Source organism: Dama dama, chromosome 22, assembly GCF_033118175.1.
Source record: "Dama dama isolate Ldn47 chromosome 22, ASM3311817v1, whole genome shotgun sequence".
NCBI classification, from domain to species: domain Eukaryota; kingdom Metazoa; phylum Chordata; class Mammalia; order Artiodactyla; family Cervidae; genus Dama; species Dama dama.
The window spans coordinates 13,325,692-13,347,993 of NC_083702.1; the positions used below are offsets into that span (position 1 = coordinate 13,325,692).

Consider the following 22,302-nt stretch of genomic DNA (forward strand, 5'->3'; position numbering starts at 1 on the left):
TATCTGAGGAGTGGTGTCTCCTGGCTATGCCTGGGTTTTCTCCTGGGGTTGAACACTAAACACAGCAAGTGCCCTGGAGGCCAGAAAGTTAGGAGATGACAGGAGGGTGCCCCATCTTTCTTGATGTCATGTGGGCCCCTGGGAGAGCAGGGACTGTGGTCCCCAGGCCCTTCCTTCCCCGAGCTGGGAGGTGGCCCCAGACGCTGCCCTACGAGGCAGGTCTGCAGAGGCCTTGCACTGGGTCCGCCCTGGGGAGCGCAGGGCAGCGGGTCACCCGAGGTCCCGGGCCTGGGATCCGTTACCAAAATGGAGCTGCTTCCAGCCCTGTGTGGCCTGCTGTTCCTTGCCCACGAGGCCGGCTTCCTGGCTTCTCCCCCTATCACAGCCCACGGCCATGACAGAGCTCCCACACGGCCTCTGCCCGTGGCTCAGAGACTGTGGAGTGGGGTGAGCCAGCAGCATCTGGGAGAAGGGTCCCCCTGCTCCTCCCCCAGCGCTCCCCAGAGACCCTCGGGGGCCTGCCAGGAGTAGCTGGAGGAGACAGATGGCCTCGTTAAGCCTGGGCCAGGTGCCACCAGCAGAGGAACAAAAATAATCCCTGACTTGGCCCCAGGTCCTGCCCCGGAGGCCTCCGGTTCTGCTCCCACGCCACCCAAGGCAAACTCTGGCTCCCTCCTAGGGACCACTGATGCCGGTTACTCAGAACTTTTCCGAAGAATTGGGAACTTACAGCTTTTATTGAGATCTTTCTAATAATGAGACTGGGCTTCCCTGGTGGTTCAGTTGGTAAAAGAATCTGCCTGCCATGCAAGAGACCCAGGTTTGATCCCTGGTTTGGGAAGATCCCCTGAAGAAGGAAATGGCAACCCACTCCAGTATTCTCGCCTGGAAAATCCCACCAACAGAGGAGCCTGGTGGGCAACAGTCCATGGGGTCGCAAAGAGTCGGACATGACTGAGTGACTGACACTTTCTCTTTCCTTTGGAGACTGGGGGTCAAGCCGAGAGCCACAGGCTCTGCTGGGGCAGGGAGGAGCTGCCCGCACAGTTCACAGGTGAGCTGGCTCAGGTCCAGGGAAACACAGGGACTTGTCCATGGTCATAGCGGCTTGTAGAATAGGAGCCAGATCCTGGGACTCTCTTGATTCCCAGGCATCATCCTTTCATTTTTCAGCCTCCAAGATAAACCCCAAAGGGATCTGCATACATACTCAAGCCCTCCCTTGGGCGCGCCCAGGCCCAGAGATTGCTGAGATTTTCTTGTTTCATGACACTAAACAGAACCCTGTGTCCTTCCTACAGAGAAATCATTAATCCACAAACACGCACCAAATAGCCATTCATGTGGTCGTCCTTCTGTGCCCCAGTGTGTGCAGCATGCAGAAGATTTAGTAGAGAAAGACAACAAGCCCTGCTCTCTGGGGGGCTGCGATGTGTTGAGGGGGAGCAGTTGCCCCTGGGAGCCGGGGCTGAGGGTGCCCAGAGCACAGAGACTGAGTTGGGACCATCCTCCCAGAAGAAGTGAGACTTTGGCTGCAACAGCCGTACCCCTGACACTGATTAAGGATACTTCAGTAACAAAAATGAAAAATGAAGGAAGATTTTGGCTGGACCTTAAGGATGGGTGAGAATTGGCCGGATGAAAAGAGGGGGGTGGGGAGGAAGGTCACAGGCAGCTCGGCCCCTGTGCAGGGGGAGAGCTTAGCATGTTGGGGTGTCATTTGGGGCTTGGGGTGGGTGCAAAGAAGAGGGAGGACGGAGGATGGTGTGGACGGACGGAAGGTATGGCTGGAGAGCCAGAATCAGCGGATGAAGGGCCGTGCACAATCCCGTCATCTAAGAGCCTGGGAAGGATTTTAAGTGGAGGAGCCACGTGATCAGACGTGTTCTGTAGAAGCTGCAATGGAAAGATGATGGAGTCCGGATTGGACTGGCCCGGTCGTCCAGGTGAGCACTGGTGTAGGTGAAGCTTCGGGGTAGGGCTCCAGGAGAGAAAGCCAGGATGTGGTTATTAATTGCTGATGGGAGAAGAGACGGGGAGTCAAAGTGCACTCCTTGGCTGCTGGCCTCTGGGCAGATGGTGGTGTCATCTCCCGAGAGACAGAAGAGGAGCTGGATTCAGTCTCAAGCCTTGTGACTTTGGACGCATTGAGAGGGAAGAGCTTCAGAGATGTCTGATGATCAGTGGGTGGCTGCTCTGCAGCCAGAACCCAGGGAAGACTCGGGTTTGGATGGGAAGGTCTAATCCAAGGTGAAGGCAGTAGGTTAGATGACTCGAGAACTGTCTTGGGCTTCCATGTGTCTTGAAAATCAACTCAAGTTTGTGGAAAACCTTGTGGGATTTTAGTCATTCTTTCATTGAATTTACGATTTATCCAGAGAGTTTCAACCTCTTGGCGATACTGTTTTCCATGAACACATGAACACACAGGTTCTTCTCCATTTATTTAGAAATGATGTCTTTTTAAAAAAATTATTTTAATTGGAAGCTAATTACTTTACAGTATTGTGGTGGTTTTTTGCCATACATTGACATGAGTCAGCCATGGGCGTACATGTGTTCCCCATCCTGAACCCCCCTCCCACCTCCCTCCCCATCCCGTCCCTCAGGGTCACCCCAGTGCACCAGCCCTGAGCACTTGTCTCATGCAGAAGTGATATCTTTAAAGCAGTTACCATTTTCTCTGTAAAGATCTCATCCTTTGTTGGATTTATCACTACTTGATAAATTATGACTTTGTATCTAAACAGGATATTTTAAAAAATTGCATTGTTAAATTTCTTATTTCTGGCATAAAAATGGAATTGATTTTGTTATGTTGGTCTTGTTGAACTCAGAAACTTTTTTTAATGATTTGTTTCTTTTCAATCTTCTATCATAATTCCTAAGCATAGTGACAATTTTACTTCTTTCTTTCCAATCTGCGGAGCTCTTTTGTTCTACTGTGTTGGCTAGGACTTCTGTTACAGTGTTGAGTGTTCAGTGTTGAAAGTAAGCATTCTTTATCTTATTTCTGACTTTACATGTAATACTTCTAGTGTTTAATCATTAAAAGTTCTGGTCACCAAGTCCAATCTGTGACTAGGTGTTTTTCCCCTCACCAGCCAGCAAGTATTTGACACCAGCTGAGTACCCTACAATTCAACTCAGTTCTAACATTATCTATCTGGAAATAGCATGGGATCCTACAGGCTAAAGCCTCAGTCCAACAAGACGGCCCTCACCCTGTAAGTTCAGGTTATCATCAACTATAGACAGACTGGGGAGCATCCCTGCTGGCTCAGTGGTAAAGAATCCACCTGCAATGCAGGAGATGCAGGAAACACGGGTTCGATCCCTGGGTTGGGAAGATCCCCCAGAGGAGGGCATGGCAACCCACTCCAATATTCTTGCCTGGAGAATTCCACGGACAGAGGAGCCTAGTGTGCTACAGTCCATGGGGTCACAAAGAGTCGGACACGACTGAAACAATTGAGCATGCATGCATAGGTAGATTGGAGGTTCCAGGGACCGCCCCCCCCCCCCCCAACCTCCTTGGGTTCAATTCACTTGCTTGTGTGGTTCTCAGAACTCAGAGAAACATTTCACTTACCAGCCTACCAGTTTGCTATAAAAGGATGTAACTCAGGAACAGCAGATGCAAGGGATGCACATGACGTGGCTTGGGGAAGGAAGCAAGCTTCCAGGCCCTTTCTGTGGGCAGCCCCTCTCCCCACCTCTTCACACAGTCACCATACTCAGAAGCTCTGAGATCATTTCTTCTTATATTCGTCATTTTGGATTTTGAGATTCTTTAGCAAGGCTTTGGGTCTCAGCAGTCTGAGTTAAGATTGTCTACTCAGAGATTATTAGCCTGGGGTCACTGTTTATTTTTGTGAATTGACTGGGGCTTCCTGTAATATAAAGTTCAGATCTCAAATCCACTTAAGGGCAGAACTTTGGCTGCACATTCTGAGGAAAGAGGATTCTTTTTTATATCTAGGGCTTAGGTCAAGACAGACCATCTTCCACGTCGTATTTTATGAATAGTCTACCTTTTCTCCGAGGATTGAGTTACAACCACCCTGCTTGTCTCTGGTGTAAGGTCTCATAGGTGTGGCCACTAAAACTCAGGGGCTTCTTTACTGGGCTTCCCTGATGGCTCAGGAGTAAAAAATCCGCCTGCCAACGCAGGAGACGTGGGAGATGTGAGTTTGATCCCTGGGTCGGGAGGATCCCCTGGAGGAGGAAATGGCAACCCATTCCAGTATTATTGTGACACCTTCAGACACACTTTGAGGAAAACTTTTTTTTTTTTTTTAATTTGGAGTATAGTTGTTTTATAACGCTGTGCCAGGTTCTGCTCTACCGCAGAGTGAGTCAGCCAGGCATATATGTATATTCCCTCTATTTTGGATTTCCTTCTTATTTAAGTCACCACCGGGCACCGAGCAGAGTTTCCTGTTCTATACAGTACCTTCTCGTTAGTTATCTATTTTATATGTATTATCAATATATGTCAGTCCCAATCTCCCAATTCATCCCACACACCCCCTTTTCCCTTTGGCATCCCAAATGTTTGTTCTCTATGTCTGTGTCCCTACTTCTGCTTTGCAAAGCAGATCATCTATACCATTTCTTGAGATTCCACATATATGCATTAATGTATGATATTTGTTTTTCTCTTTCTGACTGACTTCATTCTATATGAGAGTTTGTAGGTTCAACCATGTCTCTGCAAATGACACAATTTCATTCCTTTTTATGGCTGAGGAGTGCTCTGTTGCATATATGTACCACATCTTCTTTATCCATTCCTCTGCTGATGGACACTTAGGTTGCTTGCCTGTCCTGACTGTTGTGAATAGTGCTGCAGTGAACACTGGGATGCGTGTATCTTTTTGAATTATGGTTTTCTCTGGGTAGATGTCCAGGAGTGGGATCACTGGGTCATATGGTAGGTCTGGTTTTTGTTTTTTAAGGACCCTCCATACTGCTCTCCATAGTGGCTGTAGGAAAACTTATTTTAACAGCCACAGAGTGGAGGTCAATGTAAGTTTGTTATGCTGAAAGACCTGGGACCCTGGGGGGTGGAGATTGAGAGTCAGCTGCACTAGGGATTCGCTCCATGACCTCTGGCGTGTCCCTAGGCCTCCCTGGTCTCAGGGTCCTTATCCTCAAGCTGAGGGGATTGGGTTAGGTTTCCGCTAGGGTTCCTGCCTTGAATTTCAGTGGTTCTACCCTCCTTCCGACTGCATGTCCATGCCAGCAGCCAGGCCAAGCTCCTTAGACCCTCCACCCCTCCCGGGAGGTGCTACACCCACTCAGCTCCTCCTTTTCCTCCGCTGTGACCTTGACCGTGCTCACCCCCATGCCCACCTCTCTGTGAAGAGTGGTGCCTCTAACAAGCCTGGGGAAGAGGGAGAAAGGGAGGAGGGATGCTTGGGGAGGTCTTATCTCAGAGAGTCTGGGATGGTAGTGGGCGGGAACTCAGGTGTTCTGACTCCTGGCCCTGGGTTTGGGCTGCTGGATCACACTGCTCCTGATGGCTAATGAGGGAGAAGGGAGGGGCTGACATGTGTGATGGGGAGGGGGTCCCCCTTTGCAGAGGTGCTTGGTGGCTGAGAGAGAGGGGATGCTGGGGCCTCCAGAGGGCTTTGGGAGGTAAATGGTGCCCACCTGGTTTTTATGATCCAAAAACTGCCTTAAGATTATTAGTATATGCTGCTGTTGTTTAGTCATGTTTGACTCTTTTCGACCCCATGGACTGTAACCCTCCAGGGTCCTCTGTCTATGGGATTTCCCAGACAAGAATACTGGAGAGGGTTGCCATTTCCTTCTCCAGGGGATCTTCCTGGCCCAGGGATCGAACCCGGGTCTCCTGCAGTGCAGGTGGATTCTTTACCGACTGTTACCAGGGAAGCCCTAACACCTGAGAATCTGCCAGGGTTAGACTCTTCCTCTAAAAGAGCCTGAGCTGGGAGGAAGTAGGAGAATGGTGACCTGCGTTTTATTTTGCATGCTTCTTTTAATTTCATATTTTAATTATGGTTAAAAAGACACATACAATTAATCATCTTAACCATTTTGAAGGATACAGTTGCGTCATGTCCAAGTATATTCATAAGTGGATATATGCATAACTGAATCGCTTTGCCGTACACCTGAAACTAACACAGCATTGTAAACCAACTGTACTGCCATAAAACATTTTTAAAAATAAAAGGTAAACTTAAAACCAGGGGAAAGAATGTATATTCATATTGTTGTGCAGCAGCGGACCTCTGGAACTTTTTCATCTTGCAAAACAGAAACTCTGTACCGAGCAACTCCCCGCCTCCTCCCCGCTCCAGCCCCGGGTGGCCACCATTCTACCGTCTGTCTCTGTGACTTCAGTTGCTCTCAGATGTCATAAAAGCGGAATCACAGCGTATTTGTCTTTAGTGACTGGCTTGCGTCATTAGGATACTGTGTCAAGGTTCATCTCTACTGTATAATATACAGACACCATGTTCTGCTTATCCATTCATCCATCCGTGGACACTTGGGTTGCTTCTGTCTCTCGGCTCTTGTGATTAATGCTGCTATGAACATGGGTGTACACACATGTCTTCGAGATACCGCTTTCAGTTCTCTTGGATGTATATGCAGAAGTGGAATTGCTGGACCATAGGTAGTCTGAATTTTTTAGGGACATCCGTACTGTTTTCCCTAGCTGTTGTACCACTTTACTTTCCCACCAACAGTGCATGATATTTTGCATTCTTTTGCCCCTTTGTGGTTTAACGTAGAACAACCCTGGTACTTGGTCCTCACTTTTGACTTCTCAGTGCCATCTTGGGTCTTAGAGCCACAATCAGGGCCCGGTCATTGAGCTCTCACAGGGTGGGAAGCTGAGGTTGATGGACTGAAGATGACCTGCTCTTGACCCCCCCAGACCTTCTGCCTCACTCTGTTCCCTGGGGTCCCTGGCCTTTTTCTTCGAGTTCCTGAGCTGCGATGGGCAAGAAAGGAGGAGCACCTGGTTCGGGGGTGGTGCTCCCTGGGTGCCCCGCTCCACATCCACACATTCGTCCACTGATGCCCTGGTGGTTTCTGCCCAAACAGGTCCAACGGGCGCTCCTCCAAGCGGAGCCTTGGAGGGCAAGGCCGGCACCATTACCTCCAACGAGTGGGGCTCTCCCAACTCCCCCGAGGGGAGCAACGTCTCTGGGGGCAGCCAGGCCTTGGACAAGCCCATCGACAATGACGCGGAGGGTGTGTGGAGCCCTGACATTGAGCAGAGCTTCCAGGAGGCCCTGGCCATCTACCCGCCCTGCGGTCGGCGCAAGATCATCCTGTCGGACGAAGGCAAGATGTACGGTAAGGAGGCTGTTGGGTCTGGGCCACCGTACCCCTGTTCAGGGTCCAGTCCCGGAAATAGTTTCAGCGCAACAACCAGGTTCCCGCCAAGTGATGGAGGTGTGTGACTTCCTGGAACTCCTCCCAGGTGGACGCTGCTTTATTCTGTCCTGGACTCTTAAGGGATAGGGAGACCTTGGAGAAGATGCTCTTGGATGGATGTGGAGGGTGGGAAGAAGGTGGTAGGGGAAGACTTGGAAAAGTGGCAGAACATCCCCCCAGGGCAGGCTGGGAAAATCCCTCTAGCTGTCCCCCAGGCAAATGCCTGATCTTCTCCCAGCTTCCCAGTTGACTGTGAAGGGTGTTAGGAAGATGTCCTTACTCATCCTTTCCCTCCCTCCCCCAGGCAGCAGTCTGTTGTATACCAGGTAGGGTGGGGCAGATCTGTTTCCTGGTCAGTGGGGGGCAGAGGAGGGAACATACACGTCACTGTACACGGGGAGGAAGGAGTGTCCCCAGAGAGGACAGTGATCAGAGAAGGCTAGGTCTTCCTGAGCTGTTAAGGTTGGGAACATGTTCAGTGTCCAGCAGCCGGTGGACTGAGCCATTCGCCTGGGGCTATGTTGACTTCTGTGACTGTTTTGTTTTTCAAACTTTTCATGTTAGATTGTGTATAGCTGATTAACACTTGTGATGGTTTCAGTGCGTGGCAGAGTGACTCAGCCTTACATATACATGTAGCCATTCTCCCCAAACTCCACTCCCATCCAGGCTCCGTGTTGGTTTTTGGGTGGAAGATACAGTATCTGGGGAAGCAAGTTCAGTTCAGTTCAGTCGCTCAGTTGTGTCCAACTCTTTGTGACGCCATGGACTGCAGCATGCCAGGCCTCCCTGTCTGTCACCAACTCCAACTCATGTCCATCGAGTCAGTGATGCCATCCAACCATCTTGTCTTTCTGTCACCCCCTTCTCCTCCCGCCTTTAATCTTTGCCAGCATCAGGGTCTTTTCAAATGAGTCAGTTCTTCCCATCAGGTGGCCAAAGTATTGGAGTTTCAGCTTCAGCATCAGTCCTACCAATGATTATTCAGGACGGATTTCCTTTAGATTGGCTCTCCTTGCAGTCCAAGGGACTCTCAAGAGTCTTTTCCAACACCACAGTTCAAAAGCATCAATTCTTCAGCGCTCAGCTTTCTTTATGGTCCAACTCTCACATCCATGCATGACTACTGGAAAAACCATAGCCTTGAAGGAAGGCTTTGAGGAAGTAAAGTGAACAGTAACAGCTGTTGGGAGGCTCAGCTCAGCCATTGGAAAGTCCCCCAGGACACCCAGTTTGAGACATGGGTCTTGGGCAGGCGAGGGGAGTCTCTGTGACTGACAGAAGCCTTCCAGCTCCCGTGCTATGATTCCTAGGAAAGGAGGTGCTTCAGGGGGCTGCTCCCTGGGTCGCCCTCTGCTCTCAAAGAGATGGCTCCAAGCCAGATGCTTCTACCCCAGGGTAGATGCTTTGTCAGTTGTGAGGGGCCCTTGGGGGCTGACCCAACTCATCTCCTAGGCCTGCTGTAAGAAATTGCCACAAATTTAAGGGGTGCCTTAGACAAAGAAATGTATCCTCTGCAGAGTCAGGAGGCCAAAAGTCTGAACTCAAGGGGTCCATGGGGTTGGATGTGTTCCATGCCTCCCTCCTGGCTTCTGGTGGCAGCTGGCAGCCCTGGTGTACTTGGCTTGTGGCCACATCACTACCGTCTCTGACCCTGTTGTCACATGGCTGTCCTCTCTGAGTCTCTGTGTGTCCTCCTCTTATCAGGACACCAGTCTCTGGGGGCCCACCTTAATCCAATATGTGCCCAGTCGTGTCTGACTCTATATGACCCCATGGACTGTAGCCCGCCAGACTCCTCTGTCCGGGATTTCCCAGGCAAGAACACTGGAGTGGGTTGCCATCTCCTCCTCCAGGGGATCTTCCTGACCCAGGGATCAAACCTGCATCTTCCGTGTCTCCTGCATTGGCAAATGGATTCTTTACCACTGAGCCCCCAGGGAAGCCCTATATTCAATATGCCCTCATCTTAACTAATTATGTCTGTCAAGACCCTGCTTCTTGATGAGGTCAGGTGCTGAGGTGCTGGGTGGACATGAATGCTGGGGAGAGACTGTTCAACTCAATTCAACCGACCAAGCCCAAAGCCTCTTACTCACTGGCCCGGGGTGTCATGGACCCACATAGCCCCGCCTCCTTTATCCTTTTCCTTCACCTCCCCTGTGAGGGCAAAGGACTCCTTCTCCCCTGCTTGCTGGGGAAGCAAGGTCCTTTCTGGACCCTGGGTCTGTTCCTCGGTCATCAGTTAAAGCTGCTCATCCCTCCTTACCAGCCCCTCTGCAGTGGCTCTATTCAGGTCCTGGGTCAGCCCCCAGGCTGCGCTGCCTGACCCCTGCTCTAGTAGCTGCTTCTTACTTCTGGTCCCTGCGGAAGCTTCAGGGAGGAGGCAGCACTGTGCATGGAGCATCCGTGGATCTGGGTGGGGCTGCTTCTTGGAGGCTTTGCCCGTGGAGCTGGGGAGGAAGGGTCTCTGGTATCCGGGGTGCTTCCCACTGCTCAGGTGGTCACGAGCTGAGGGGTGAGGGTGAGAAGAGGGCAGGGCATGCAGGGAGGGGCAGGTGGGTGGCTGGAGAGCTGGCAGGTCCCTGGTGGGACTGTGATGGCTTCCTGGGGACCTGGCAGGATTCATCTTCCTGCTTTCAAGGGACAGAGGACCTGGCAAACACAGGTGGGCAGAGGTGCTCAGCGTGGGGAGGAAGCTGAGGTCACTGCTGTGTGGGGAAGACCCCAAGGGGTTGCAAACCGTGGAGAGCCAGTGGACAGTGTTTGAGGGCCGTTGTGGACCAGCTATGCCTTTGCGTGGGGTGGTAAATAAAACGGAACATCAACTTGACCGTTTTAACCATTTTTCAGTGCGCAGATCAGTGGCATTTAGTACATTCACATGGTTGTGTGACCATCCCCACCATCTGTCTCTAGAATTTTCTCATCCTCCCAAACTGAAACTCTGCCCTCCTTAAACACTACCTGCCCACCCCCCCGCCCCGCCCCAACCCCGGCCCCTGTTCCCCGCCATCCACTTTCTATCTCGATGGCTGTGACTCCTCTAGGGACCTCACCTAAGTGGGATCACACAGTGCTTGTCTTCCTCTGCCTGGCTTGTTGCAGTGACCATCGTGTCCTTGAGGTTCCTCCATGTTGTACGTAGCGGGTGTCAGAACCTCCTTCCTTTTGAAGACTGAGCCACGTTCCGTCATATGGATGGACCCTGTGGTGCATAGCTGTTGACTCAGTTGATGGATGTTTGGGTGAACGCTTCAGTTTTCTCAGTTGTTCAGTTCAGTTCAGTCACTCCATTGAGTCTGACTCTTTGTGACCCTATGAACTGCAGCACGCCAGGCCTCCCTGTCGATCACCGACTCCCGGAGTCCACCCAATCCCATGCCCATTGAGTTGGTGATGCCATCCAACCATCTCATCCTCTGTCGTCCCCTTCTTCTCCTGCCCTCAATCTTTCCCAGCATCAGAGTCTTTTCAAATAAGTCAGTTCTTCACATTAGGTGGCCAAAAGTGGAGTTTCAGCTTTAGCATCAGTCCTTCATTGGAAGGGCCAGATGGACTGGTTGGATCTCCTTGCAGGATGGACTGGTTGGATCTCCTTGCAGTCCAAGGGACTGTCAAGAGTCTTCTCCAACACTACAGTTCAAAAGCATCAATTTTTCGGCGCTCAACTTTCTTTATGGTCCAACTCTCACATCCATACATGACTACTGGGAAAACCATAGCCTTGACCAGACGGACAGTCGTTATGGGTGGCTATTTCTATCTGTATTCACGTAAAGAGATATTGGGGTTGGGAGACTTGAGCTTAGTCCCCTGGCGATACGACTGAGGCAGGATTTGGGAAAGGCAGGTGCACTTTCAGCAGGCCCGGGGGTGGAATTCTCCTTGGCAGGAGGGGAGCCGACGGGCGGGGGAAGCGAGATGAAGACAGCATCTGGCCCATGGTGCTGGCCTTGCTGGTGTCCTTTGTGGCCCTCCTTCCTGTGTGCCCAGAGATAGAGGGGGGCTGAGGGTGGGGGGATCACCCAGGAGGAGGAAGGGAGGAGAGGGGCCTAGGAGGCCAGCGCTTCACAGTGACTGTCTTTGCGGGGGAGGGGTGAGTAGGGAGGGGTTACAGCTTCTGTAGACGCAGAGAGAGAAGCTCAGAGAGGCTGAGTCCCACAGTCGCTCAGGTAGTAAGTGGGGGCTGGGGTGGGGGGTTGCTCAGCACTCCCTATCACCCCAAGTGGCCCTGGTGAGCTCTTTGAAGCCAGTTCAGCGCCCGCTTGGCCCCAGCTCAGGTGGATCAGGCTCTGGGCTGGGGGACCGGACGGGGGCGGGCCTCCCCCCTTCCCCGCAGAGTCTGGTGACTGACCCAGCCCCCACAGCACCTGTCCTCCTCGGGTACACATCCTGCCCGGGGCCCAGACGCTGGCTTCTCCCAACTCCCCTTCTCCTCTTACAGGCGCGGGGGCTGAGCCAAGGCGGGGCCTCACCAGCGAGTGGACGGGGCTCTCTGCCCAAGTGAGTGGCCCAGCTGGGGGGTATATATAACTCTGAGCTCAGGCCTGGGCGTGGGATGGGCCCCAGGGCCAGGGGGAGGGGGAGAGGGACCTGCCGCCAAGCTGACTCAGACCTCAGGCTGCTCACCACCTTCTTTGGCTCCCGGACCCCCACTTGCCACCCTCTGCGCCCCCGCCCAACCTGAGCCCTGGGCACCCTGGAGGGCTCCTCCCCTCCCCGCGTAACCCCCGACCCTGCATCCAGAGGTCTCAACCTGGCTTCCAGGTGGGCAGCTGGCTTCTCAGGCAGGAAGAGCAAACTGCCCAGAGGAGTATCCGAGACCTGGAATCTCTGAGGATGGGGTTCAGGCCTGTCCCCAGCCCAGCCCACGCACACCCAGAGCAGGGCCACCGATCAGGGTCAGACAGACATGCAGGTGACACTCGGATGCAGGGACCTGTCTACGCCGAGCCTCCCCTGGGCTGGGGCTCCCCTTCCCCGGCTCACAGCAGCCTTTGCTTTTGCCCCATCATGGTGTGACCCTCACACTGGCGCTGCTGGTCACTCTGACCTCCTTGCCCAGCCTGGCTCTGGCCCCATGGGCAGGTGGCGGGAGGTGAGTCTGGCCCCAGTGACCTCACTTTCCCTCCGGCTGCTGTCTTGCTCCTATCCTTCCTCCTCTCTGCCCGCCAGGCCCCTCGCCTTCTTGGACGCTGCTCTGAATCTCCCAAGTGTCCGCCCTCCCCCCGTCCCCTTTCTCCCGGGTCTCCCTGGGTGCCTCGTGGCCTGTTAGCCGTTGGGTGGTTCTTATCCAGCACCTGCCTCTTATCCAGGACCAGGCCGGGCTGGGGCCATGGTCTCTGTTCTCTCCAGCTTCATGGTTGAGGGAGATGCAGGAGGAACATCTTTTTAAAGAAAATGGATGGCACTCATGTTGGGTACAGGAGTCAGCCAGGGGCTGGCTTACCTTGGGAGCTTTCTGGGAGGAAGTGGAGCTTGGCTGGGTGGAGGAGAGCGGAAGGGAGTGATCCTTGGCCCAGAGGTGGAGATTAGCTGTGTGGGTTTGGGAGTTCCCCTGGGGATCTGGGCAAAGCACTGTGATCAGGGCCCATCTGAGATGCATGCATGCTAAGTTGCTTTAGTTGTGTCCGATTCTTTGAGACTCTATGGACCGTAGCCCACCAGGCTCCTCTGTCCATGGGATTCTCCAGGCAAGAATACTGGAGTGGGTGGCCATGCCCTCCTCCAGGGCACCTTACCCACTCAGGGATGAAACTGCATCACGTACGTCTCGTGCATTGGCAGGCGGGTTCTTTACTACTAGTGCCACCTGGAGAGCCCTCATCAGAGGTGAATCACTAGCTAGCAAGAGGCAGAGCATAGGCTGGACCTGGGTGGGGCTCTGGTCACTGCAGGGACGGCACGGGTCAGGAAGCCTCGGTTGACTTCTGCCCGCTTCCTTGTGGTCCTTGAACCCTCCACCGCCCTGTGCTGTGTGTCTCCCTCATCCAGCCTGGGTCTTTGGCCTCCTGTTTCTGGAGGCTTGATGATGGGCGCCTCTGCCCACACCCACTCTGTCCAGGGGCCAGTGTGGCCTCGGGCACGTTGTTTACCTCTTCTCAGCTTCAGTTTCCCCATTTGAGAAATGGGGAGAGTAATAATACTGCCTTTGCAGGGGCTGGTTTTATTTATTACTCATATATTTTCATTTTATTGCTCAAATATGACACATATACTCACATTACTCATGTGAACATCCAACTCATCATATATTTTATTGTGGGAAAATACACAGAACTTAAAATGTACCATTCTGACCCTTTTCATGTGCAGAAGCTCAGTGGCATTAAGTACATTCACAGTGTCAGGCAACCGTCCCCATGGACATCTCCAGAACTTCTTCCTTCTTCCCAATAGAAACTGTACCCATTAAAAAGTAACTCCCATTCCTCCCTCCCCCCAGACCCTGATGGCCTCTAATCTATTTTCTGTCTTTATGAATTTGCCTATTCTGGGTACAGCTATGACAAACCTAAGCAGTATATTAAAAAGCAGAGCTATCACTTTGCCAACCAAGATCTGCATAGTCAAAGCTATGGTTTTTCCAGTAGTCAGGTATGGATGTGAGTGTTGGACCATAAAGAAAGTTGAGTGTTGAAGAATTGATGCTTTCAAACTGTGGTGCTGGAGAAGACTCTTGAGAGCCCCTTGAACAGCAAAGACATCAAACTAGTCAATCCTAAAGGAAACCAACCCTGAATATTCATTGGAAGGACTGATGCTGAAGCTGAGGCTCCAATACTTTCACTGCCTGATGCAAAGAGCCGACTCTTTAAAAAAGACCCTGATGCTGGGAAAGGTTGAGGGCAGGAGGAGAAGGGGGTGACAGAGAGAGAAGATGGTTGGAAGGCATCACTGACTCAATGGACATGAGTTTGAGCAAACTCCGAGAGATAATGAAGGACAGGGAAGCCTGTCTGTGGAGTTGCAAAGAGTTGGACAGGACCTAGTGATTAAACAATAGCAACAACATTTTGGGTACATCACAGTAGTGGAATCAGACAGTCCTTGCCCTTCTGGGTCTCAATTATTTCTCTCAGGACAGTACCTTCAAGGTTCATCTACATTGCAGCCTGGGTCAGAACTGTGTTTTTTTTTTTTTTTTAGTTGCTGAATAATTCCATTGAATTCCATTGTATGGCTGGACCACATCTTATAGATCCATTTAAGCTATTAATTTATATGTGGGTATTTCTACCTTCCGGATATTGTGAATACTGCTGCTGTGAACATGGTTGTACAGATAGCTCTTTAAGACCCCGCTTTCAGTTATTTGGGTGTGCACCTAGAGATGGAATTGCTGGATCGTATGTGGATTCTGTTTAACTTTCTGAGGAGCTACCAGACTATCTCCCACAGTGGCTGCATCAGTTTATGTTCTACCAGTAACGCACAAGTGTTTTAATTTCTTCACATCCTTGGCAATACTTATTTTCCGTTTTTCCCCAATAGCCATTCTAGTGGGTGTGAGGTGGTATCTCATGGTTTCGTTTGCATTTCCCTAAGGTTAGGCGATGTTGAGCACCTTTTCACGCCCTTGTTGAAAGAAGGCATGGTCTTTGGTGTCACTGCTGGGCTGAGAGGTGCCCAGTGAGCAGCGTGGGCTGCAGCGCTCGGGGGGGACCTCTTCCCTGCGCTCGAGGAGCTCAAATGACTTGAGCCCAGGGAGCCACATACATAGCCTGTGCCCCAAGCCTAGAGGCGGGAGTGGGCATGCCCACCTGGGCGGTGGCCTTGAAGATGGGGTTGGATTTCACCAGAAGTCCCAGAGCCCTCCAGGGACAATGGTGGTGACAGCTCAGATGTCAGGCCTGAAAAGTGTCTTCTCCACAAATAGCCTTCTCCTCCAGCTGCAGGTGTTTATGGCTTCAGTTGAACCCTGGCCAGAGAGGCCCCCAGGCCAGGCCATGTGCTTGGCCGGGGGGAGGGGCTGGCCTCCTCCGCAGCCGCCCCCTGCAAGGGTGAAATGTCAGCTCCTCTAAAGAGCTCCCTCCCTGTGAGGACTCTGCTGAATATCTCCCTTTGCTTCAAATGAAAAGCTCACGCCCTTTTCAACTTTGAAAACTAGCTCTCAGTTCAGTTCTGTCGCTCAGTCGTGTCCGACTCTTTGCCACCCCATGGACTACAGCATGCCAGGCTTCCCTGTCCATCACTCACTCCCAGAGCTTGCTCAAATTCATGTCCATCGAGTCAGCGATGCCATCCAACCATCTCATTCTCTGTCATCCCCTTCTCCCACCCTCAGTCTTTCCCGGCATGAGGGTCTTTTCCAGTGAGCCAGTTCTTCGCATCAGGTGGCCTAAGTATTGGAGTTTCAGCTTCAGCATCAGTCCTTCCAGTGCATGCTCAGGACTGATTTCCTTTATGACTGACTGGTTTGATCTCCTCGCTGTTCAAGGGACTCTCAAGAGTCTTCTCCAGCACCACAGTTCAAAAGTATCAATTCTTCGGCACTCAGCCTTCTTTATGATTCAACTCTCACATCCACGCATGACTACTGGAAAAACCATAGCTTTGACTAGAAAACTGGTTCTAACAGGACTGTATTACCAATATTAGCAAAAACAGTTGTCTTTTCAACCCTCCTTAATAGGCATAAACTTTGAACATGTTTATGGCCCAGGGGCAGGGCTGGTACAGGGAGGGGATGAGACGCACAAGAGGCCTGTCCCAGATAGGATTTGCAGATGGGATAAAGGTTCATGTGTGGCTCATGTGTGACAGGGGGAGCCTGGGATGACTGGCAGAACTCGTGTGACTCCGGTGTGGCCTTCAGAGTAGGTGGTGGTCACTTGGTGTGGCCCCTGCATTGGGAGCGCCCCACCTTCAGCCCAAGGGTCAATCCCTAAGGCCTTCCTCATCCATGGAGGGTAGGGTCATGGGTGTGAGCTGGGTGGGGGCTTTGGACATATGTTCTCTGACACATGGGCCACCTTCTGGTGGGGTGTCCTTTCCAGCCCCACCCAGACTCTCTCTGGGGTTGGCCAAGGCCACCTGCCAGACTGCAATGCCCAGCTGCCCAGCTGGCCTCCACTTGGTCCAAACTGGCCTCCTGCTGCCCTAGTCTGTGATCTCAGCCCCCGGAGGGGGTTTGCAGCTGGTGGCAGAGCTGGGAGAGGGTGCAAGTCTCTTGTCTTCCCACCGGCTCATCTGGATTTCCTACTAGCTTCCCTCTGCCTTGCTTTTCTCCCCTGCCTTCATTGTGGCTTCGTGGCTCTGCACACTCCCTATTTCTCTCTACTGCCGCCCAGGCTCCGGGGTCCTCCGGGCATCCTCATAACCTCAGGCACGTTGGCTCCCACGCCTCTGGGGGCCACTGTCCAGGAGTGAAAGCCGGGGGGCGGGCTCTTGGTCCAAATAGTTGGCTGTCCCTGCAGGACCAGGGCAGGGTCCGGGCAAGGGACAGTAAGACATCACTAAGGACTTCACGCAGAGGCCTAGGGTGGTGGGAGCTGGTCCAGAGAGGTGGAGCAGAATGGTTTCGGGGCAACTCCCAGACCATCTGTGGGGAAGAGGAGCCATTGTGAAGCCCTGGGTGTGGCCTTAGAAAACGGATGTTTCATGGTCCTGGGTCAGTAGTAAACCACATGACTGAATAAATCACGTCCCCTCTCTGCCGCCTTAGTTTCTTCTCCCTTAGGCTACATAGCACCCCTGGGGCCACCTGGTCAGTCCTCTCACTCTTATGTTAAAGAGATGTTAAGAGATAGGCTCTAGGGACTAAGCTGTGTGGTCCAGTGAATATGACTCCCTGCTCCTAATGTAATGGAAGCAGGTTCAATCCCTGGTCAGGGAACTAAGATCTCACATGCATGGTGTGGCCAAAAGAAAAAAAAAGAAAGAGAGACAAGAGAGAACCAGACTGCCTGGATTTGAATCTTTATCACTTGCTGGCCTCTGATGTGAACAAGCTTATAAACCTCTGCCCGTCGATCTCCTTGTGGATGGAATGGAAATGATAGAACAGCTGCCACAGGAGGGCAAAAGTGTGAACACACATAGAGCAGTTACTGTCTTCACTCTGTGTTTGTACCGTTGCCTATTTGTTCCACAAATGTTCATTATTGTTACTATTATCATAAGAGTGAAGGAAACTACAGCAGTTACCTCTGTCTGTATAAAGTCTGGATCAGATGCCAGCCGGTCTGGAGGCAGTAGAATGGCCGGGTTGACCTCAGGAGGACCTCCGGTTGCAGGAAGGAAGCTGCTTGTTCCCCTCGGCTCCAGACACCCAGAGACACCCGGGGCTCCTCTGCCACCCCGGGATCCTCCACTGCTGACCAGCACAAGGGGCCTGGCTGGGGTATGGTCTGAGAGGGGCCGGCCAGGGAGAGGAGGGCGAATCTCCCCAGAAGAAGAGAAGCACAACTTGAAAAGCGCAAAGACAGCCGAGCCAGCCTTGGACCCCTGGGTCTGGCTCCTCTGGCCCTACTGCTGGCCTTGTGCCCAGGGCCAGGAGGCCTGTCTGGAGGCAGAGCTCCTGGACCCTGTAGCAGAGACACAGGTGGTTCTAGAGCTGGGTAGGGCTCTGTCTTCAGGACCTGGGGGGGTCTCTGTGATGTGGGGAGAAACAGTCTCAGCCAGGGGTGGGCAGGGGCCTCCTGGCTGCTGTTTAACAGGGCTTCCCAAATGATGCAGTGGGAGAGGATCCGCCTGCCAATGCAGGAGACGCAAGTTCTATCTCTGGGTTGGGAAGATTTCCCTGGAGGAGGACATGGCAACCCACTCCAGTATTCTTGCTTGGGAAATCCCATGGACAGAGGAGCCTGGTGGGCTGCAGTCCTTGGGGTCGCAAAGAGTCGGACACGACTGAGCACACACAACAGTGACGGATGTGCCACCATGTCCAGGCCAGGAGGCCCTCTCCGGCTGGGAGTGGACCTCCCGCAGTCGGAGCACCTTCTCTGCCAGGCCCTGAGCCGCTTTGAAGTGGCTGAGCCAGGACTCAAACCCAGGCGTTAATGCTGCATCCTCTGGTGCCCACCCGGGTGAGATGCTCCATCTGCCTGCGCTTCTGTGGGGCAGATGCCTTTCCGGTGAAGTCAGTGAGGTTCACGCTTCAGGGCCCCTTCCAAGTTCCTAAACTTTTAATTTGTCTGTTTATGTTTAAAATTCCTTGTATTTATTTGGCCGCACTGTGTGGCTTGCAAGATCTTAATTCCCTGACCAGGGGTTGAACCTGGGCCCTAACAGTGAAGAGTCAACTCATTGGAAAAGTCCCTGATGCTGGGAGAGATTGAAGGTGAGAGGCGGCAGAGGTTGAGGTGGTTGGATGACATCACCGGCTCAATGGACCTGAGTTTGAGCAAACTCAGGGAGACAGAGAAGGACATGGAAGCCTGGCGTGCTGCAGTCCATGGGATCGCAAAGAGTCGAACACCACTGAGCGACTGAACAACGACAGCTAGCAGTGAAAGCACGGAGTCCTAACCATGGGAATTTCCGAAACTTTTTAGTTTTAATTAAAATTTTAAAATAACTTTGTTGAAACCTGATTGATGTGCAGTAAACGACACATATTTGAAGTGGGCAGTTTGGTAGGTTTGACCATGTGTCCACCTATGGAGCCGTGACCACCATCAAGAGAATGAGCCCACCCTTACCTCCAGAAGATCTGAACCTAATTCTGTGTTTGTGTTTCTAATTTCCTTTTCTCAAAGAGAGCCTCACAGTTTTCAGATGCTTTAGGCCCACCCAAATCTGGATTTGCATCTGTCCTGAGAAGCTCAAATGAGACCAGGCTAGGAGACCGCTTTGAGAACAATGCCAGACTCATCGAAAGTGGAAGATTATCTGCATATTTTTTTTCTTCTTTAATTATTTTTTCTATTTATTTATTTTATTTTTAATTGGAGGATAATTGCTTTATGGTGTTGTGTTGGTTTCTACCTTCCAACAAGGTGTATCAGCCATAAAAAAGATTTTTTTTTGGATGTGGATCTGTTTTTTAAAGTCTTATTGAATTTGTTACAATGTTGCTTCTCCTTTAGATGTGTTTTTTTGCCTGTGAGGCATGTGGGATCTTAGCTCCCCTGACCAGGGATCAAACCCACACCCTCCTGCATTGGAGGGAGAAGTCTAAAGCACCGGACTACCGGGAAAGTCCCCTATTTGCACTTAAAATATAATTCACACACTTTTCCCACAGAAGATGTGACCAACATCGGATCATTCATTTAGCAAGCATTTACTGAGCGCCTTCTCTGTGCAGCACTTTTCTTAGTTTTAGGTATAAACAGGAGATTTCCTCCTGTTGGGAGTCAGGGGTAGATGGGCAGTTGGGGGGCTTGGGGGGTGACCTCAGCTCTCAGTAGGGTGTTTAGGGAACATGTACCCCCATAGTGGCAGCTGAGCCACAGGTGCCCTTGGGATGTGAAGGTGAGGGAGTGGGCCTCGAGGGTCTCTGAGCAGAGGACAGGACATACAAAGACCCTGAGGTGGGAAGGCTTGGCACGTCCAGCAAAAGCTCAGAGCCTCAAAGGCTGGTTGTGTGGGGTGGGGAGGTGCTGAGCTGGGGGCAGGTGGACAGATCCTGTGGGAGCCTCTGGGCTGTTGTAGGGGTTTGGACACTTTCAAGGCAGGCAGGTGGGAGCCCTTGGAGGGGGTTTGGGTTTTAATAGCATCACAGTGGCTGCTGTGTAGAGAATGGACTCAGAGTAGGGAATCCAGCCAGGGACGGTAGTAGCTTGAAGTGTGGTGGTGGTGGTAGGGGGGAGAAGGGGCTGGATTCCAACCTAGTCTGAAAACAGAGTCATCAGATTTTGCTGGCAGACTCGTTCTTTCATTCGACAGAGAGATGCCAGGTCTGGGTATGCAGACCTGAAGGGAGGTGTGGTCCCCTCCTCTGTGATGCTAAGAATCTAGTGGGAAAAGACAGACACAGAGGTGATGGGCTGCTGCCCTTACGAGGGCTGGGCTGGAGCAGCAGGAGAACTGGATCTTGGATGGTGACCAAAAGGGTCCCCATCAGCTCCCCCACTGCTGACACATTGCCCACTGGCAGTGTGCTCAGCCTCGGGGCTCCAGGAACCTCCACCCCGTCCACCCTCTGTCCCTGAACTGTTGACAGTGGACTCCTCTCGTGGGCCTGGAGCTTGTTTGATTAACAGGAAGGGAGACTGAGTCCCAGAGAGCTGTGGTCGAGCCAGAGTTCAGGTCTATTCCTGTCTGTACAATCTGGACATGTTTGAATAAGTCTATGGCCGTCAGGGCCCAGGTTTTAGAAAAGGAGGCCGTGTGAGGGTCCAGAGGGAAGTGAGTGATGAGCCCCCCAGAGCTCATCTGTGGAGCTGCTGGGTTGCAGGCTGTCTCCTCAGCTCCCAGCCCATGACCACTTCCCTGCTGTTCACAGCTACAGCATGACTGCCTCTGGTTAGACGTGGAGTAGGACTGTCATGTGTCTATTGGACCGCCTGCGGAATACCTTTCCCTGGGAAGCTTTGAGAAGGGCCATGGTGCTGCACTGTGGGCTTAGAGAGACCAGCCCACAGGCAGTGTCCCCAAGGTCCGGGCCTCCCGCTCCTTCCTTGACACAGACAGTCTTGTGCTCCCAGGCCAGCGCGTCTTCCTGGCAGATGAGACCTCCTGAGGGCGGCTCTTGATTCAGCATTGGCAGTAGGGAGAGGTCAGCTGGGGGGCCCGCGTGGCCTTGGCCGGGCGCCCTCGTTACCACCCAGGTGGCGGGCAGCCCGCTTGTTTCGCTGCCCCCCCTGCATCAGCAGCTTCTCACCCCCCGCAGGCCTCCTGGCTCAGCCAGGCCCCGAGGACCGGGCTGGCTGGCGACTGTGCCCACAGGTGGAGAAAGGAGGTCATCACTCCCGAGCAAACCCTCTCACCCTCCGACTCCCCCAGTGCCCTTCTTTATGGTCTAATCCTCCCAGTGGTCAGTGCAGCTCAAGGCTCACCTGGCCACCCAGCCTTATCTGGTGCCTTGTCCTCTGAGCATGCAGCGTGACCCCTGTTGGATGCAGGCACTGGGCTGTCATGTGGCCACACAAGTGTTGAGCTCCTGGAAGGCAGGGAGCCCTCGTCCTGATCTCATTTATGACCAGGGAGGATGTGGGGTCTTGCAGCATCTCCTCTAGGAGCCTGGGCCGGCAGTGAGCACTCGTGTGACCTGGTGACGGTCTAGCGGGAGCCGTGGTGCTGTGTTTGGATCAGGGCCGCAGGTTCCCCTCCAGAGACACTCCTTGTTTCCCACGTGCCCTCTGCTGCTCACAGACAGGACAGACACCCTGTCCGGTCCTGCTCTTATGTGGAGGTGGTGGGGACCGAGGGAGCTGTCCGGAGCCAGGGCCAAGGCAGGGAGGCCCCGGGGGAGGCGTGAGCAGAGGTGGCTGCCAGGCTGCAGTGGGGGTAGGCTCCGGCAGAGGGGTTCCAAGCTGTGTGCCCGCCAGCCAGAGCCCCATGGCCCTGTCAGCTTGTCCTCAGGTTACCAGCCCCCATCGAGGCCTTGACTCCCTCCTGCTGCTGGGAGACCCCTGGGATCTAAGGAGGGGGGGGGCAGGGGTCTGCAGAATCATCACCCCGAGTGCTGGGCAGGTGTGCAGAGCTGAGGGCTGGGGTCCCTCGGGCCCTCCCACTGAGGGGCTGCTGTGTCTCTGCAGGTCGGAATGAGCTGATCGCCCGCTACATCAAGCTCCGGACAGGAAAGACCCGCACCAGGAAGCAGGTGGGCCCTGGGGCGGGTGCTCTGGCACCAACGGAGGCTCCCAGGGTGGGTCTGGCCCTCTGCGGGACCAGGTGTGGGCTCTGGGGGCCAGCTCGGGAGGGGTCCTCTACTGGGTATGTCCACTGCGGTCGGTTTCCTGGGGTCCCTGCCACCGTCTCTGGGAG

General features: G+C 53.0%; 1 protein-coding gene across 1 annotated transcript in view; it reads left to right on the forward strand.

Annotated features, from left to right (window-relative positions):
- The first annotated feature begins 7,209 nt into the window (after window positions 1-7,209).
- TEAD4 (TEA domain transcription factor 4) overlaps window positions 7,210-22,302 on the forward strand; it is a 31,983-nt gene continuing 16,890 nt past the window's right edge. Inside the window, exons 1-2 of the mRNA XM_061124703.1 lie at window positions 7,210-7,341; window positions 22,074-22,138. Coding sequence (XP_060980686.1) covers window positions 7,335-7,341; window positions 22,074-22,138 — 72 coding nt within the window. The 5' untranslated portion in view covers window positions 7,210-7,334. The remainder of the gene's footprint in view (window positions 7,342-22,073; window positions 22,139-22,302) is intronic.